General features: G+C 41.1%; 1 protein-coding gene across 2 annotated transcripts in view; it reads left to right on the top strand.

Moving 5' to 3' along the window:
- LOC142662157 (testicular acid phosphatase homolog) overlaps positions 1–20,214 on the top strand; it is a 79,510-nt gene that overhangs the window by 50,533 nt on the left and 8,763 nt on the right. For both annotated transcript variants that reach the window (XM_075840163.1, XM_075840162.1), the window contains 5 exons: positions 15,067–15,165; positions 16,262–16,357; positions 17,718–17,850; positions 18,912–18,994; positions 20,074–20,180. In XM_075840163.1, coding sequence (XP_075696278.1) covers positions 15,067–15,165; positions 16,262–16,357; positions 17,718–17,850; positions 18,912–18,994; positions 20,074–20,180 — 518 coding nt within the window. The remainder of the gene's footprint in view (positions 1–15,066; positions 15,166–16,261; positions 16,358–17,717; positions 17,851–18,911; positions 18,995–20,073; positions 20,181–20,214) is intronic.

Raw genomic sequence — 20,214 nt, 5'->3', positions numbered from 1 at the left:
CTAGCTACGCCTCTGGTGAATGCTGTATGTAAATTACCAGAGTTTGGTCCAGGTGTATTGGCCTCGGCTTCATCTGAGCACCGAGCATGTGCAGGAAGCCGTTAGACTAGTCTCAGGACTCTTCTCTGGTGGTTTACATACAGCGCTCTATTGTACCTTCTTTTTAGACTAAATGCTAAAACGGACAGTTTTGGGAGGGACATGTTTAGGACGCTATTCCCCAGTTTAAAGGGAATGTGTCGCTAGAAATGTTGTTTATTTTATTTTTTTAGTTAAACAGTTATTATATACATGATTAGACATTGTTCTAATTTTTTTTATTTTTTCACAAGTCAGGAAATATTATAAATTAGATTCTAATTTATAAAATTTCCATGTGCTGGTCACTAGAGGGAGCAATTCCCAAAATTGCAGCATTGGCATGTGGTAAAGCAACCTCATTGCTTTATGCTGCAAAATTGGAGAAGACACACTCGCTCTAGTGTGCTCAATTAATCCCCCTCCTTTATCCTGGCTATTGCCAGGAGAAAGGAGGGGGTTGAATGTTCAAACCTCCTACACTGTGTGCCGCCATTTTTTGAGCGAATGCACAGTGTAGTAGGCTTACAAAAAGTGGTAATCACACAGTAAAACACGAACATACACAAACATAACTTACCTGCTCCTGCCGCCGCCGCTCCATCCGCTCCGTCCGCTCCTAGTCCTTGCTTCTTAACACATGTCCGGAAGCCGCGACCAGAAGTAGTCATCTTACTGTCCGGCCGCGGCTTCCGGTCCACAAGAAAATGGCGCCAGATGTCACTCGGCCGAAGACCTTCCTTTTGGACTGTGTGGGAGCGGCGCATGTGCATTCTCTATGGGGATGTATGTGCCGTATTCCATCTCTGTATGTGTTGTTAATCGACACATACAGAGATGAAAAAAAAAAATGGCAGCCCCAATAGTGAAGTAAAAGTAAGAAAAAAGAAAAAAGTAAAACACAAACACACAAATAACTAAAATGTATTTTAATAACACAATAAAAGCAAATTGATATTAAAAAAACATTTCTGCGACACCTGTCCTTTAACAACATGCTGGTGATTTTGTGCCCTAAAATCTAGCGACAGGTTTCCTTTAAAGCACCACTGTCCCATAACGTGGTGCTTTAGTGAAGGATGGGAGCTGATAATTTGATGCTTGAAGGGAATGTACAATTTTCAACAACATATTACAGTTTATATAATACAACTATATATATATATATATCCTGAGCATCGCTTAAAAAGCAAGGCACAAAAACTCCTACAAATAAGACCAAAAAATGTCTCAGCGCAAAAAATCCATATACCATACAGACCAAATAGTCCAAAAATTACACTTTTTATTAATCCATACATTTGGACCCTCCCACAAATATTCCAAGTTACCATATTACAGTTTATATATGGAAATAACCTACACTAAATGTTGAGTAACTTTGTTAATACATCATGGAAACTTATCCTTTACTGATCCTGATCTACTGTCTGTATTATACTCCAGAATTGAATTCACAATTCTGTTGGTTGTCATTGGAAACTGTCGACAAGCTAGTCGTCAGACACACCTCTAACAGCTTATCTGAGCACCTATAAAGCAGTTGGAGAATTTCCATACATCAGATTACTAAACAGTGCCTATTGTAAAGATTGGACAAAATTGGACATTTAACAATTATGGAAAGACCTATTCATATAGGCACTCCCTACTTCTCTCCTCTAAAACCTTGCAATTATTGTTTCTAATCCCTTGATCCCTATCAAATATCCAATTAAAAAAATATTCGTTTGATCCTAGATGTTTTGCAGGGGAAAGTATGTGACACGTAATGCAATGATTATGAGTTATTTAGTGTAACTGCCCTGTGTCTCATAAAAATACACACCCATGATAATCTGATAAGAGACGGCTCTTGACATTACTTGGTATATGGAGATATGACTCTGATGAGGATATGAGAGTCTCTTATACTGTTCTGTCAACAACCACTGCAAGTATGAGTGACCTTGCATTGCTCAGATAAGCACATTTTTGCTTTCTTTTCCGGATATATACAGACCAGGCCTCAAGCAGCAGTACCTTCTCGGATGGCAAAGCTGTTACCCTACATGACAGTATTTAAAGGGACTCTTCATTGACATATGCAAAAAGCATGATGTATAATGGCATACTGTCGTAGAAGATGAACAACTTTAACATGAAGTTATAAAACGGATCTAATCTGCACTAGCCATTGTTTCGTTGCTCCCAATGCGCAAAGCTACTTAAAGGGTATATCTGGGTTTCTAAAGACGATGGCCTATCCTTAGAATATGTGCTTGAGTGTTCATTTACTTCACCTGTATGTGCAGGAATGTCATCCTTTGATTGGAGTATGTGATTGCGTTCCCTCCTATATATACTCAGGACTCCTCACTTACCATTACCCCTTGAAAAAGCTGATGGCGAAACGTACGTCGGGGTGTCTTGGTGTGGTCTGTGGTTGACTCATTTAGGGGCAGACATGCAGAATATGGGTTGGTATTTGACATGGATCTGATCCTGACTTTATATATTTTGTATCTCTTGGATCTCTGACACTGTCATTTGTATTTTTTGTCCAGTGTGTACATATTTAGTATACCGTTAACTGTTGAGGTATTCTTGTACAGTATTGTCAATACCTTGACAATACAATGTTTGATTCCATGGATGTATATATAATATAATACATTTCTTGCTCCTAGATACCACTACCACATTTTTATTATGTGTTGTTTTATATTGTATGTGATGGTCTATGTATGTTTTTAAATATTTTCCAAATAAAGATATATATTTTTTGGATATTGGTTAGTGCTTTACTTGTACTATGTTTATATACACTTCTAGTATTGTTGTCTATATATGTCTTCATAGGTATTCTCTATCCTTAGAATAGGCCATCAATATTAGATTTTCGGCATCCCCGCCGATCAGCTGTTTGAAGGGTGTCCTACTAGTGGTTTCTACTGTCTATTAGATCACATAGTATAAAGGGCTACGCGTCTTCCTTTCCATGCAGTATCTTACAATTATTTATGGATTGGTACAGTGATAAGTTATTCTGGACAGCCATAAATGAGGTGGTCTATAGCTAGTAATCACTGTGATCAAATTAGTAGTTGGAAATATAGGGGCACAATTAGGGTCAGTTCTCACGTTGCGTAAATACTGCAGATTTTCCGCAATGGAATTAGTTGCAGCAAAGTAGATGAGATAAAACATCTCATGCTGCGTAAATACTGAGCGGAAAAAAATGCTCAGAAATTGATCTGCGGTGCAGAATTTTATCTGAGCATTTTCTGTGAATTTCATTCCGCAGCATGTCAATTTTATTTACGTAAACGCTGCTTATTTGCTGCAGGTGTTTCCCATTGAATTCAATGGGGAGGTAAAACCAACAACAAATAGCAGTTGTTGCATTTTTTCACAGCAGGTCCGCAGCGAATGCGCCGCAAAAAATGCAACTCAGAAAAAAAAAATAATCTTATACTTACCCAGAAGTCTGTGTTTCTTCCTCCAGGATGGCCTCCTGGGATCATCCCATGTGACCGCTGCAGCCAATCACAGGCTGTAGTGGCGGTCACATAGGATGAAACGTCATCCCAAGAGGCCGGCCTGGGTCACGTCAGAGGGCCGGCCTCCTGGTATGATGCTTCATCCCATGTGACCGCCGCTGCAGCGTTCTCCTGGGATGAATCGTCATCCCAGGAGGACGGCCTGCTACCAGGCCGGCAAAGTAATGCAGTTTTCCGCAGCGGACATTCTGGGCGAAAAAACTGCACCACAGTTTGATGCGTTTTTTTGACCGATATGCCCTGCAGTGCACAGGGCGGAAACGCTGTGTAGCTTTACACAGCGTATTTATCCCGTGTGAACTCAACCTAACAGGTCTTGCACAACGGTGCTTTGTTGTTGGTGTCTGCCCTTGGGTAAGCTACTGTGATACATATCACTAGAGTTTTTCAGTCAGTAAGCTGCTGTGACATCACACATGGTTTTCTGTGACGTAAGCTGCTGTGACATCACTCTGCTGTTGGTGTCGGTCCCTCTGTCATTAGCTGACAGGACCTCTAGAATTAATAACTAGATGAACTCACTCGTTACACTATTTGCTTTTTAGGGTATGTTCACACAGCAGCCTCCGTTACGGCTGAAATTTCGAAGCTGTTTTCAGGAGAAAACAGATCCGGAATTTCAGACGTAAAGGCAAGTGCAGGCGCTTTTTGCTGCATCCATTACGGATGTAATTGGAGCTGTTTTTCCATGGAGTCAAGTGAAAACGGCTCCAATTACCTCTTAAGAAGTGACAGGCACTTCTTTGACGCAGCCGTCTTTTTTACGTGCCGTCTTTTGACAGCGGCGCGTAAAAACAATGGCCGTCGGCACAGAACATCGTAAGACCCTTTGGAGCCGTATTTTCGGACGTAATTCGGGGCTAAAACGCCCGAATTACGTCCGTAAATAGGGTGTGTGAACCCAGCCTTACACATACTATATATTAGTTTTGAAGCATTACTACATGACTGGAACTACTGCCGCTCTTGTCCTATATCTTCTTGTGAGGAGATAGAAAATGTTAACCCTTAAGTGACCAGCCTATGTTGGGCTGTATTGATCAAGCAATTTTTTTCTGTTTTTTCATAGTCACATTCCATGAGCCGTGCATTTTTTAATTTTTATGTAGACATAACTTGTTTTTTGCGGGATGAGTTGTATTTTTTAATGGCACTATTTTGTGGTAGATATAACTTTTATAAAAGTTTTTTTTTTGGTGGGGTGGGATAGGATATACCAAATCTATATAGTTTTTTTTTTAAGTTTTACTACTTTAAAAAACAAAACAAAAACAAACACTTAAAAAAAAAGTATTTGTTTTGGTGTTGCCATATTCAGAGCCATAACATTTTTTTTTCCGCTGACGTAGCTGTATGAGGGCTTATTTTGTGCGGGACAACTTATTGATATTTATTGGTAATATTTTGGGATACTAACAACTTTTTGATAAGTTTTTATTGTGTTTTTTGTAAGGCGCAATAAACAGAAAACAGCAATTCTGGAATTAGTTGTTTTTTTTTTACGGCGCTCATCGTGCGGGTTAAATAACGTGATTTTTTTTAGGTTTTTCATTTGTTTTTCATTTCATTTTCTCGTTTTATTATAAACTTTATTGATCTCTATTTTGTTTTACTTTTTTGGGGACTTCACTATGCGATCATTTGATCATTTTCTAATACACTGCAATACTTTTGTATTGCAGTGTATTATGCCTGTCAGTGTAAAACTGACAGGCATTCTATTAGGCCCTGCCTCTGCCATACACTGTTGGCAGACCAAGGTGCCTTTGTTAGACCCTGGCTGCCATGACGACCATCAGCATCCTGCGAACACGTAACAGGATGAAATGGGTGACAGAGGGAACCCCCTTCCCTCTGAAACCACTTAGATGCCGCAGTTGGTATTGACCGCGGCATAGATACTTTGAGCAGACAGCTCTGGAGTCATAGCCAGAATTTCAGCCGCTTTCTTTTATTCCTGGAAGATTTATGTCCCTTCATCTCGATTTTGGGTATATTTATTTGTTTTTGAGAATGGCCATTCTACACTTACTTAGAGCAGCCCTTCTGGAAGCTGACAGAAACAACAGATTGTCAGTCCGGGCCTGTAATGTAGGCATATTGTGCTGTTGTTATGGATGTTAGGCCCCATGCACATGGCCATGCCCGTGATCACATGCCGCCGTGTACTGTTATCAGGTTTCTCATCCCCCGGCAAACCCTGGCTGGGGGAGCCAAACTGACTTAGCTTCAGGTGGACACAGGGTCGACAGTCCAGGTGCAAGCCAGGAGCAAGTCAGGCTATCCCATAGCTTTGGCGAAGGGAGGCCATCGATCTCCGACCCTTGCAGGGCATTTTGGCTCAGAGGGTTGGGGAAGGTTTGTGGGTGACCTTCTCCTTTTGGAGAGGGCTTGCAATAGACCACATCCTTGTGCACGTTTTTATGTGGCGCCCAGCACTTTTCTTGTAGCAATTGGGTGAGAGAAAGCATGTCCTCGGATTTAAAAAAAAAAAAATGTAAGTGCACTCATTGTTTTTTGCCAAGCAGAAAAAAATCGGCCTCAAAATTCCTTCAGGATTTTTGAGGTAGATTTTGAAATGCAAGCATTTTTGACACATTTTTTGAGGCTTTTTTTATGCCCTTTTTTTCTAGGCTTTTCTTTTTTTTAACCCCTTCCCGCACCTTGGCGTAACTGTACGTCCAGGTGAGCAGTAACTTCGCGCACCCGGGCGTACAGTTACGTCCGTGCTTTAAAAGTTAACCGCCGCGCGGCGCTACACCGCAGCGGCGGTTAACTTCTCAGGCAGTCTGCCCTGATGTCCGGGCACACAACAAGGGACCAATTGAAGCTGTCCCTTGTTGTAGATCGCTCTGATTGGTAAGTCTGTGCAGACTTACCAATCGGAGCTCACTTCTGAGAAGGAAATACGTCACAGGCTCTGATTTCCTCTGTTGGAGTTAGGAAGTCGAGGAGATCAGAGCCTGTAGCGTCGTCGTCGTGTGAAGAGCAAAGAAAACACTATAATATCCCGATTAACCCCTTGATCACAGCGTGTAACTGTGATCCCCCCCCCTCCTCTCCCAGTCTATAAGGGAGCTTTTTTTTTGTGTGCTTTTTTTCAAAAAAAAAAAATAAAACTCTAAAAAAAAAGTTCATTTAGACAGCGTCCGTGTTAGTCAGCGTCAGCATCAGCGTTAGTCAGTGTTAGTGAGCGTCAGTGTTAGTGAGCGTCAGTGTTAGTGAGCGTCAGTGTTAGTGAGCGTCAGTGTTAGTGAGCGTCAGTGTTAGTGAGCGTCAGTGTTAGTGACCGTCAGTGTTAGTGAGCGTCAGTGTTAGTGAGCGTCAGTGTTAGTGAGCGTCAGTGTTAGTCAGCGTCAGTCAGTGTTAGCGTCCGTGTCCATTTAGTCAGCGTTAGCGTCAATTTATTCAGTGTCAATCAGTGTCAGCGTCACTTAGTTTCAGACCGTCTGTTAGCGTCAGATCGTTCCATTTGTCAATCAGTCAGCGTCCGTCATCGTCTTTTTGTCAGTGTAGTTTAGTCAGTGTTAGTTTTAGTGTCATAAAATAAAAAAAAGTAATAAAAAAAATAGTGTACGTTAGTGTTAGGTCAGTCCGTCTGTTAGTCAGTGTCAGACCGTCTGTTTATAAAATCAGTCAGCGTCAGTTAGTCATCGGCTTTTTGTCAGTGTAGTTTAGTCAGCGTCAGTTAGTCATCGTCTTTTTGTCAGTGTAGTTTAGTCAGCGTCAGTTAGTCATCGTCTTTTTGTCAGTGTAGTTTAGTCTGCGTCAATTTGTTTAGTGTCAGTCAGCGTCAGACCGTCAGTTAGCATCAATCAGTGTGTGATTGTCAGTTAGTTATTGTTTTTTTTGTCAGTATAGTTTAGTCAGTGTTAGTGTCATAAAATAAAAAATAAAAAAACATTAGTGTACGTTAGTATTTAGTGTTTTACGTAAAAAAAAAAAAAAGACCAAAAAAAATATTTTTTGTATACTTATACATTCAATAAAAATGGCCCGCAAAACCTTCACTGCAGAGGAGGCATATGAGATGCTCGCATCGGACACCGATACTGCGAGTGATGCTGGGTCCGCATTTGCTCTGTCCTCCTCAAGCGACACAGAGGAACCCCCTCGCAGTCGCAGGAGGGTTAGTGTTCAAGTAACACCTGCACCTGAACCCAATTGGTTGCCCCCAACCTCCTACACCCCCCCAAGTACCGGACTTTACTGCTGCTGCAGGGGACCAAGTCCAGACAGCAGGGCTGTCCGAGATTGAGTTTTTCCAGCTCTTTTTTTCGGACAGCCTTGTGGAAAATATTGTTGAGCAAACTAATCTATGTGCTCAACAATTTATTGCTGTCAACCCCGAAAGTTTTTATGCCAGGCCGTACAGGTGGCATCCCACTGACAAAGCAGAAATGCTGCAGTACTGGGGATTGGTACTAAATATGGGCCTAACGAAAAAGCCATCAGTGAGGTCTTATTGGTCCACTGATATTTTGTACCACTGCCCCTTGTACCGCACCACAATGCCCAGGGCTCGTTTTGAGTCAATACATAAATTTTTACATTTCAATGACAATTCCCAGTGCCCCCCCCAGGATGACCCCAATTTTGATAGACTCTACAAAATTAGACCCCTTATTTCCGATTTGGCCCAAAAATTTTCAGCATCTTATACCCCTGGCAGAGAAATTGCCATTGACGAGTCCCTGGTGCATTTCAAGGGAAGGGTGAAGTTCAGGCAGTATTTGCCCAACAAACGTGCCAGGTATGGCATAAAAATTTACAAGTTGTGTGAGTCGGAGTCGGGCTACACTCACACGTTTAAAATTTACGAGGGGAGGGACAGTCAAATTGAGCCCCCAAACTGTCCACCCGTCCTGACCACAACTGGGAAGATTGTCTGGGACCTCCTGCACCCACTGTTTAATAAGGGGTACCACTTGTATATAGACAACTGGTATACAAGTGTACCCCTGTTCAAATGCCTGGCGGAGCAAAAAACAGTGGCGTGTGGGACGGTCCGCAAAAACCAGAGACAGCTCCCAAAAACCCTTCTCGGCCAACCCCTGCAGCGTGGGGAGAGCAGGGCACTCCTTAGCGAAGGGGTCCTCTTTTTGAAGTTCAGGGACAAGAAGGATGTCCTAATGCTGACATCAATCCATGATGCCACCTGCTCTCTTGTCCCTGTGCGTGGTGCAACACCCACCACCACGTCACGGCCTGTCTGCATCCAGGCCTATAATAAGTTCATGGGGGGAGTGGACCTTTCTGACCAGATGCTCAAGCCGTACAATGCCATGCGGAAATCAAAAATTTGGTATAAAAAACTTGCGGTGCACTTTATCCAAATGGCATTGTACAACTCCTTTGTCATCTACAGGAGCACTGGTCAGGAGGGGACATACCTGGAGTACCAGGAGAAGGTGATCAAATCCCTTCTCTTTGGGAATGTGGCAGAGGTAGGGGAAAGTTCTGCCTCAGCAAGCACGGATGTCCCCAGAATAGTTCCAGGCCAGCACTTTCCTGGTGAAGTGCCGCCCACAGAAAAAAAAAGGCGCCCCCAGAAAAAGTGTTGTGTCTGTGCCAGAAGAGGCATAAGAAAAGACACGATATATCAGTGTAACACCTGTCCCACCCACCCTGGACTGTGTATCAAGGAGTGCTTCCAAATATATCACACCTCTCTGGAGTTCTAAATTTTATTTTCACCCGTCCCTTTCATTTATAATTATAGTCCCTTCCATTTACAATTACCGTCCCTTTGATTTACCATAACCATTTCACCATTTAAAAATTGAAGATCCCCCATAACAAAACTAAAAATTCCCATTATACCCCTAGATGAATACCTAGGATTTGTAATACTGTGTAGTATCTGCACAATTTTTTAGGCCTTTGCAAACATGACATGTGCCCAAAAATCATCCAAGTAAAATAAGGCCTCAAAATTCTTGTGGTGTTCCAATACTTTCTGGCCCTGCCATACGTCCAGCAACAGCAGATTAGAGCCAATTTGAGGGTATTTCTAAACTCAGAAGAAATGGGCCAATAAGTGTTGAGGTGCTTTTTTTCACTTGCATAATCAGTGTCTGAAAAATCTGTCCTATAAATGAAGCATTTGTGAAAAAATTTGAAAATGTCCTTTTTCACTCCACATTTCCAAAAGATTCTGCAAAGAAACTGTGCCGTCAAAAAAGTGATGACACCCCTAGATAAATTCCTTGAGTGGTGTAGTATTCAAAATGGGGTAATTTCTGGGTGTTTTCCATTGTTATGGGGGCTCAGAGTCTCTTCAAAGATCAAATGGGGCTGTTGAACCAATCATGCAAAACTTGGGCCCTGAAAATCTAAGGCTGCTCCTTCACTTCCAGGCACTGCCATGTGTCCACACAACATATTTGGATCACTTTGGGGGTATCTTTGAACTCGGTACAAATGGGCCAATAAGTATTGAGGTGCTTTTTTTCACTTGCATGCTCGGAACAATCTGTCTTATAAATGAAACTTTGGTGAAAAAATTGAAAATAGCTTTTTTCACGCCAGATTTCGACAAGATTCTGCAAAAAAAATGTGTGGTCAAAAATGTGATCGCACACCGAGAAAAATTCTTAGAGGGGTGTAGTTATCAAAATGGGGCCATTTCTGAGGGTTTCCCATCATTATGGGGGCTCAGAGTCTCATGCAAAACTTGAGTCCTGAAAACCTAAGGCTTCTCCTTCACTTCCATGCACTGCCATGTGTCCACACAACAAATTTGGACCACTTTGGGGGTATCTCTGAACTCGGTACAAATGGGCCAATAATGCTTTTCTTCACTTGCATGCTCTGTGTCTGAAAAATCTGTCCTATGAATGAAGCACTTGTGAAAAAATGTTACATGTTCTTTTTCACGCCAGATATCCACAAGATTCTGTAAAAAAAATATGGGGTTAAAAAAATTGATCACACCCCTAGAAAAAAATTCTTTGAGTGGTCCAGTTTCCAAAATGGTGTCACTTTTGGGGGTTTTCCACTGTTTTGGTCCCTCCAGGGCATTGCAAACGTGACATGGCAATGAAAACTATTCCAGCAAAATCCGTTCTCCAAAATCCAAATGACGCTCCTTCTCTTCTGAGCCCTGCTATGGGTCCAAACAGCAGTGTATTACCACATATGTGGTATTGCCGTAATCGGGAGAAATTGCTTTTCAAATGTAGTGGTGCTTTTTCTCCTTTATTCCTTGTAAAAATTAAAAATTTCTATGTTTTTTCAGAAAAAAAGTAGATTTTCATCTTCACACACAAATTCAAATAGATTTCGCAAAACAACTGTGGGGTCAAAATGCTAAACATACCCCTAGAAAGATTCCTTGAGGGGTCCAGTTTCCAAAATGGGGTCACTTTTGGGCGTTGTCCACTGTTTTGGTCCCTCCAGGGCATTGCAAATGCGACATGGCACTGAAAACTATTCCAGCAAAATCTGTTCTCCAAAATCTAAATGACGCTTCTTCTCTTCTGAGCCCTGCTGTGGGTCCAAACAGCAGTGTGTTACCACATATGTGGTATTGCCGTAATCGGGAGAAATTGCTTTACAAATGTAGTGGTGCTTTTTCTCCTTTATTCCTTGTAAAAATGTAAAATTTCTATGTTTTTTCAGAAAAAAAGTAGATTTTCATCTTCACACACAAATTCAAATAGATTTTGCAAAACAACTGTGGGGTCAAAATGCTAAACATACCCCTAGAAAGCTTCCTTGAGGGGTCCAGTTTCCAAAATGGGGTCACTTTTGGGGGTTTTCCACTGTTTTGGTCCTTCCAGGGCATTGCAAACGCGACATGGCACTGAAAACTATTCCAGCAAAATCTGTTCTCCAAAATCCAAATGACGCTCCTTCTCTTCTGAGCCCTGCTGTGGGTCCAAACAGCAGTGTATTACCACATATGTGGTATTGCCGTAATCGGGAGAAATTGCTTTACAAATGTAGTGGTGCTTTTTCTCCTTTATTCCTTGTAAAAATGTAAAATTTCTATGTTTTTTCAGAAAAAAAGTAGATTTTCATCTTCACACACAAATTCAAATAGATTTCGCAAAACAACTGTGGGGTCAAAATGCTAAACATACCCCTAGAAAGATTCCTTGAGGGGTCCAGTTTCCAAAATGGGGTCACTTTTGGGGGTTTTCCACTGTTTTGGTCCCTCCAGGGCATTGCAAATGCGACATGGCACTGAAAACTATTCCAGCAAAATCTGTTCTCCAAAATCCAAATGACGCTCCTTCTCTTCTGAGCCCTGCTGTGGGTCCAAACAGCAGTGTATTACCACATATGTGGTATTGCCGTAATCGGGAGAAATTGCTTTACAAATGTAGTGGTGCTTTTTCTCCTTTATTCCTTGTAAAAATGTAAAATTTCTATGTTTTTTCAGAAAAAAAGTAGATTTTCATCTTCACACACAAATTCAAATAGATTTTGCAAAACAACTGTGGGGTCAAAATGCTAAACATACCCCTAGAAAGATTCCTTGAGGGGTCCAGTTTCCAAAATGGGGTCACTTTTGGGGGTTTTCCACTGTTTTGGTCCTTCCAGGGCATTGCAAACGCGACATGGCACTGAAAACTATTCCAGCAAAATCTGTTCTCCAAAATCCAAATGACGCTCCTTCTCTTCTGAGCCCTGCTGTGGGTCCAAACAGCAGTGTATTACCACATATGTGGTATTGCCGTAATCGGGAGAAATTGCTTTACAAATGTAGTGGTGCTTTTTCTCCTTTATTCCTTGTAAAAATGTAAAATTTCTATGTTTTTTCAGAAAAAAAGTAGATTTTCATCTTCACACACAAATTCAAATAGATTTCGCAAAACAACTGTGGGGTCAAAATGCTAAACATACCCCTAGAAAGATTCCTTGAGGGGTCCAGTTTCCAAAATGGGGTCACTTTTGGGGGTTTTCCACTGTTTTGGTCCTTCCAGGGCATTGCAAACGCGACATGGCACTGAAAACTATTCCAGCAAAATCTGTTCTCCAAAATCCAAATGACGCTCCTTCTCTTCTGAGCCCTGCTGTGGGTCCAAACAGCAGTGTATTACCACATATGTGGTATTGCCGTAATCGGGAGAAATTGCTTTACAAATGTAGTGGTGCTTTTTCTCCTTTATTCCTTGTAAAAATGTAAAATTTCTATGTTTTTTCAGAAAAAAAGTAGATTTTCATCTTCACACACAAATTCAAATAGATTTTGCAAAACAACTGTGGGGTCAAAATGCAAACTATACCCCTAGAAAGATTCCTTGAGGCGTGTAGATTCTAAAATGGGGTCACTTTTTCTCTGTTTTTACTGTATCGGCAGCACAAGAACTCTTCAAACCTGACATGGTGCCTAAAATATATTCTAAAAAAAGGAGGCCCCAAAATCCCCTAGGTGTTCCTTTGCTTCTGAGGCCTGTGCTTCAGTCCATTAGCACACTACGGCCACATGTGGGATATTTCTAAAAAGTGCAGAATCTGGGCAATAAATATTCAGTTGCATTTCTTGAAAAAAACTTTCTGTGTTACTGAAAAAAATGGATTACAAATTTGTAAATTTCACCTGTAGTTTGCTTTAATTCCTCTGAAATGCCTAAAGGGTTAAAACACTTTCTGAATGCTGTTTTGAATACTCTGAGGGGTGCAGTTTTCAAAATGGCTTGATTTATTGGGACTTTCTAATATATAAGGCCCACAAACTAACTTCAGAACTGACCTGGTCCCTGAAAAAATGGCATTTTTAAATTTTCTTGAAAATATGAGAAATTGCTGCTAAAGTTCTAAGCCTTGTAACGTCCTAGAAAAATAAAAGAATGTTCCAAAAATGATGCAAATATAAAGTAGACATATGGGAAATATAAACTAGTAAGTATTTTGTGTGGTAATACTATCTGTCTTCCAAGCAGATAGATTTAAATTTCGAAAAATGGTAATTTTTGCAAATTTTCTCTAAATTTTGATGTTTTTCACAAATAAATATTGAATTTATCGACCAAATTTTTTCACTAACATAAAGTACAATATGTCACGAGAAAACAATCTCAGAATCGCTTGGATAGATAAAAGCATTCCGGAGTTATTACCACATAAAGTGACACATCTCAGATTTGAAAAATCGGCTTCGTCCTGAAGGCCAAAACAGGCTCAGTCCTGAAGGGGTTAAACTAAACAAAGTCAAAAACCGCATAAAAAAATCGCTCCCAACAAATGTCACGTTTTTTTCCCACCGCCTATTGATTTCAATGGAGGTTCAAAGTAAACTGCTGCAAAATAGGGCATGACGCTTTTTTTCCTTGCCTCTACCTCACATTAAAGTCAATGGAGGGAGATTTTAGGTATTTTTTGGCGCTGATTCCGACACGGTTTTTGCATCAAAATCGGTGCCAAAAAACGCTGTGTAAACTTGGCCTTAAACAGGTTCTCCATTAGTTTCTAAATTGTGCCAAAATAATAGAGCACAAGCAGAGCAGTTGATATTTACCCACCAAGTGCTGGTAGTGCATCTGGGAGATGAGGGGGTGGGGTGTTTATACATGTCGGCGCCAAGTTGCTCTAATTTACAGTTTCAGGCCAGGATCACACATAGTTTTGTTGCAGTTTTCAGCTCAGTTTTTTGAGCCAAAGCCAGAAATTAATCCAAGAGGAAGGAAAAGTATCTTCTTTCTTTTGTGTCTACTTCAGTTTTTCGCTCAAAAAACGGTGCCAAAAATGTTACAATAAATTAATTTCCTACCCTTTTATGCTGAAAGTTAACAACACTGAAACTCAGTCCTACATTTTCATCCATTGATGAAGACATCCGCATATTCTATAATATATATATATATATATATATATATATATATATGTACATACATACATACATACATACATACGTGTGTGTGTGTATATATATATATATATATATATATATATATATATTGTCTGGCACTTAGTGATATTTAGTTGGAGCTCGAGACGATAGTGACCTGCAGCAGTGCCCCTGACTCATTGCGGAGCTGCCACGACCCTCCATAGCACTGCTGAAAATGTCAAATTCCGGGTAAATAACCCGCTAATCCGTTACGTGACTATTTTTGTCACATGCAGGATTTCCACATTAGCGGACATTGAATTAATGGAATTTCACCATATAATCTAAAATGGGTATTCCAGCATCATACCAGCTACATTGGTCCAGAAGTTTAAAGGGAACCTGTCATTGACGTAAAATGGTCGCATTACGCCACGAAATACACCCTAAAAGGCTATGTACACCACTGATATCGTTCTTTTGTTTGGTGCAACTTTCTAAATACTTTTTTTATTAAATATTATTTTTACTTTTGGAGATGCAGCGGCTTTGAATCCTGTATACAGAGCAGCTGTATCGAATTGTAAGGCAACACATATCCAACAAATAAGTAAAGTAGTAAAAACAGTCACATGTAAAAAAAAAATTGTTTTCTTTGTTGCGTAGCTTCTAAAATTTCCTTCCAATGATTGCCCCCGATTCTATGAACTAATGAAGGACACCATTCAGCTGCCGGAGTATCAGAACAGGATGGACGCTTGGAAGGTAAGAGAAATGATGGCCTTGTTGACTAGTGGTAGGTAGTGGTGTGGCGCATGTCTACAATACTACTGTGCCACAAACACTGAATGTCAATACATGTGTTCTCTTACCATATTTGTTCCTGTTCCGCTAATGGGAGTCTGAAACATCTTTCATCACAGGTCAGTCTGATATTCTGTCCCTCCTCCATGCTTTACACTGCAGCTTGACTTGTTTTACTGCTTTATATAAAACAACTTCACCAAGAAGTCAGTGCATGGCAAGCTGCTTGTCTATTACAGCAAAATTATAATAATTAGCAACTGATCCACCTATTTCTCAGGTAACTGTCACACATTTACTGCGGCTACAGTAAGGAAGGATCCGGGAGATCCTCTTTAATATACAGATTATATTATACAAATAAATCATTACGTCTAAAGTCGCTTTACTAACCCACAGTCCATTCTACTATTATCTGCTGTACTTCAGGAAACCCCACATAAATAAAACTACAATTGAAATGTGTGGAGAAGTTAAGTAGACATTTCCAGTGTCGTACCCTGTAGAGGCAAATCATGCGACTGCTATGGGGCCCTGTGGTGCAAGGGGCCTGGCACTTTACTGGTTGTCCTGCTTTCCAACACACAGTGACAGTATTTGCCTGCAGCCACCACTAGGGGGAGCTCACTGCATGGAGTTTCTTTTCTCAGCTCCCTTTGAGTTCAATAGTAGCTGTGTAAATCCATATGCACAGAGCTGCCCCTAGTGGTGGCTGCTGGAAACCAGAGCTTTATCATTTACTGCTTGAAGGAAAGCAGAGTATTTGGAGCTCTATTTGTGAAAACCAGAGCTCGCCTCTAACCCTATAAAGTTGGTTTAATAAATTACATTGGCCATTAACGTAACTATTAATAAATGTCAGAGCTCTCGATGGGAGGTAGGACCCATTCTAAATTTTGCTCTGGAGCCTACGATTACATTTTGCGATGATTTCTATGCATGCCCATGGAAGTTTCATATGCCAGTGAGCAGATAGTTAATCTGTATGGTTTTTCGGTCAATATCCTATAGCACTTGTATTTATAACTAGCGTGTTTCATAATATTCTTTTATTTAGGACTTTATTGCTCGCATTGCAAACTACACTGGTTATAGTGTAGACCAGGCAGTCCCTCGTCGAGTATGGAAAGTTTATGACACGCTCTTCTGTCAGGTAAGAACTGAAATCCTAGCTACGACCCTAATACAGACCAAGGACGGCCCTTCTTATAGGATCCACAATGATGAATAGCTGCCATTCAGAAGTTGCAAATATGCTAAATGGCAAATTTCTCAAATATAAGCCCTGCCCCTAATTACCCTAGACACGCCTCCAAAAACAACCGCTACTCGTAATCTTAAGACAATAATGTATTCGCAACTGGATGACTACACCTTTTACACAAAGCCCCTATAATATACATCTGCTTCGTAATAGTGCACCAAACTTCACTCCGCCAATAGGAACTTACATATGAGCAGAAAACCAGCAGCTTCTTGCAACAGGCGGAAGTAATTCATGATTGATCACATCTCAGGACAGATGTGTGGTCAGCGCTAGGATTTCAGGATGTTTGGGAGGCATGGGACTGGTGTGATAGGAGCCACACGTGACTATGTATGGGCAACTCAGGGATCATTTATGTGTCTCCCGTTAAAGGAATTTACCAGGCATTTTATATTACTGGCATATGCTTAGAATAGGTCATCAATATCAGATAGGTAGGGGTCCGACTCCTGACACCGCAGCCGATCAGTTGATTGAAGGCACCATTCAGATCCATATCGGCTGTGCTTGGTTTGCAGCTCAGTCCGATTCACTTAAATGGGACCGGAAATACAATCCCAGGCACAGCCGCTACGGCTGTGTAGGGCGCTGTGCCTGGTAAACTATGAAGAGGGAGCTTTGTTCGTGGCCGTGGCCTCGTCAATCGGCTGATCGTCAGGGGTGCCGGGACTCGGACCCCCACCGATCTGATATTGATAACCTATCCTAAGGTAGGCGAGCGATATGAAATGCCTGGAGAACCCCTTTAATTAACCATTGTATAATGTCTTTACAAATATGTGTTTCAATTCCTTGCAGTTTTCAAAATGTCGAGGTCTTTTCACTCAGTGTGGGTTTTGCCGCAATTATAAAAAAAATATTACGTTTTGATCGCACTGCGTGAATCAATCCAATTGTGAAAATTGCACAGCCTTATGGTGTACGGGCCCTTGGGCATCTGAGTCACAGTTGGCCCCGTCTCTACCAGGTCCTACTTAATAGTTTCCAAATTGACATTAGAAAAAATGAAATTTCCCATCTTATGATATATTTGTTCTGCTAAAGGATTCAGGATTTCATTGTTCTGATTAATAATACCAACCGTATATTTGGGACATCTGATTGTAAGACCAGTGAAGGGTCCTATCTCTGCCCGATACTCTGTAACACCATTGTGTATATCTGATACTATCTTGCTATGAGATCTTTATTGTCTTATACAGTCTCTTGTTATGTTCCATGCTATGTATACACGCCTGGGTTGCAGAAGTCTCACAATTTCAGTCTACCTGCATGGGCCACACCAGACGTGCTGAAAACTTTGGAAGAGATCGCGGCTTTTGATATTAAAGCACATATGGCGCTCCACCAACCCAAAGAGAAGGCTCGAATCACTGGAGGTGGGTTTCCCCTTTAATATGTTTAAGTCTGTAGTCAACCATAGACATTTTCCTGATACCTTGTGATAGCATGCTCAGCTCTCTACGGGTCCTATTACTCGGCACGACGTGGGCCATGTAAACGAGCACCGATCAATGAGACAGCTCGTTGATTAGCGCTCGTTTACTCCTTTCACAAGAAGCTATGGGGACAAACACTTGTTACTATGATCGCTCGTCCCCATACATTTCTATCATGTTGGCAGCGCTTCTCCCTGTTTACACAGGGGGATGTGCTGCCGACAACGATATTTCATGCTATATAAACAATACAATCAGCCGATGAACGAGCGTTTACTCATCAGCTGATTGTTGCGATGCAAATTCTGTAGCAGGGCCCCCACCTACCGTGTGCCATTTATAGTATGGGTCTCCTCTTATGGGATAGAGTAACGTTTTGAACCCTCTCGGGTTTCCGGGGCCCATGTGTGACCACAACCGCTGCACCGCCCTATAGTTACGCCCCTGTAGATCTGTGTTCTCCAAAAATTGGCTCTCCAGCTTTTGCGACACTACTTGCCCTGACAGCCTGTGGCTTAAATATTATATTTAATACAGTACCTTTGGGCAGTGCTTACCTATTACTTTTTCCCATTGTTGGCTGTTTCACTGCTCATTAGCTGTAGTCCATTAGAAGAGAGCTGTGATCTGACTGCAGCTGACATCCATCACATGTCCCATCAGAGGCTGTGGATCTGTCTTCCTCCTTACTTTACACTGCAGCGCACTACTGTATGCAAGCACAAACTTACCGCAAGCTCACCAGGTCAATGATTGGAGAGCTGATTTCCAATGATAGAATGAAAAAAAAAAAAAAAAAGCTATATACAGCTAATAAATGCAAATGACACTCAATAAGAGGGGAGCATGGAGATTCACTTTAATGCTAGAAATTATCCGAAATTCTGTTAGGAAATATTTTGATATTTATCAGACCTCCAGTGTGTGGGGAATTTAATATTATATACAGAAATTGCGATTTGTTGATCTCACAAATTCTCATCACTATTCCTCTTATTTAGGGATACTTGTGGACGCCGTTCTTCAGAATTTCACCGTAGCCATTAAAAAATCTTCACCGCTAAAAATGGTGATGTACTCAGCGGTAAGTCATAGCAAATAGAGGTGACTAATAATGTCATATTTTACTGCTGCATTAAGCAAGGGGCATTATGACTGTTAAAGGAATTTTCCGGCTAATAAACTTGACTTCTATGGGCCTATAATAGTAAATAATGCTTACCAATTATTACAAATTCTCTGCTCCCCCCATTCCCCTACATTGATCTCCTTTTTTACCCTCTGCTCTTCGTTTGGAAAGGTGCGTGATAAAGTGTCACCCGGTCACAGCGACCAATCATTGCCATCCGCAGCAATGGTGAGGGCAACAATCATTACTGTGGACAACACTTCATCACGCACCCTTCTAAACAAGGAATGAAGCAGGAAGCTAGTGGTGGAAACAGCAGAGGTTTGGTAAGATATGTATGTTAAAATGTGGATTATTTTACAATTTTAGGAACCAAAGTTTAAATAGTAGTCAAAAAACCTCTTTAAAGGGGAACCGGTCCCTGGATTTTAGGGCACCTAACCCCCAGCATACACTGCTGGGAAATAGCGTCGTTTTAGCATTTGGTCTTAAAGGAAGTTATAATACAGCGTGCGCTATATGTAAATTACCAGAGAAGAGTCTTGAAAAGAGTCCAACGGCTTAGTGGTTTAGTGTCCTTAAGTGCCAACCATGCTGGTGGTTTAGCGTCCTAAAGTGTCAACCATGCTGGTGGTTTAGCGTCCTAAAGTGCCAACCATGCTGGTGGTTTAGTGTCCTAAAGTGCCAACCATGCTGGTGGTTTAGTGTCCTAAAGTGCCAACCATGCTGGTGGTTTAGTGCCCTAAAGTCTAGTGATAGGTTCCCTTTAATATCAGAAGTGGCACATTAAAAAGACAAAGTTATGGATATTGTTGAGGACACAATGGTCTCATGTTTTCCATATCATAGTACACTTGGGATCTTCTAAATTGCACTGGTAGAAACATACATAAATTGTGATTGATATCTACGGGCACCAAGGTCACTTTTCTGAGGCAATTTTGACACTGTTACATGTGCCCTTTGAAAACAACAAAAAAGCTGATACTGCTCGGTTAGTTTTTGAATATTGATCCAAGGACTTGTATTTTAAGCACGACAGCACCCTCCTGGCATTACAAGGGGCACTCGGCGTTTATAATGGAATCCACCCACCATATGCATCTTGTCACATATTTGAATTTTACAAGGAAAGTGATGGGTAAGTTGTAAAATATTTTCTGTCTTGTTCGATG

Source organism: Rhinoderma darwinii, chromosome 10, assembly GCF_050947455.1.
Source record: "Rhinoderma darwinii isolate aRhiDar2 chromosome 10, aRhiDar2.hap1, whole genome shotgun sequence".
NCBI classification, from domain to species: Eukaryota; Metazoa; Chordata; class Amphibia; order Anura; family Rhinodermatidae; genus Rhinoderma; species Rhinoderma darwinii.
The sequence above is the reverse complement of the archived record's forward strand: the minus strand, read 5'-3'. Positions and strand labels throughout refer to the sequence as shown.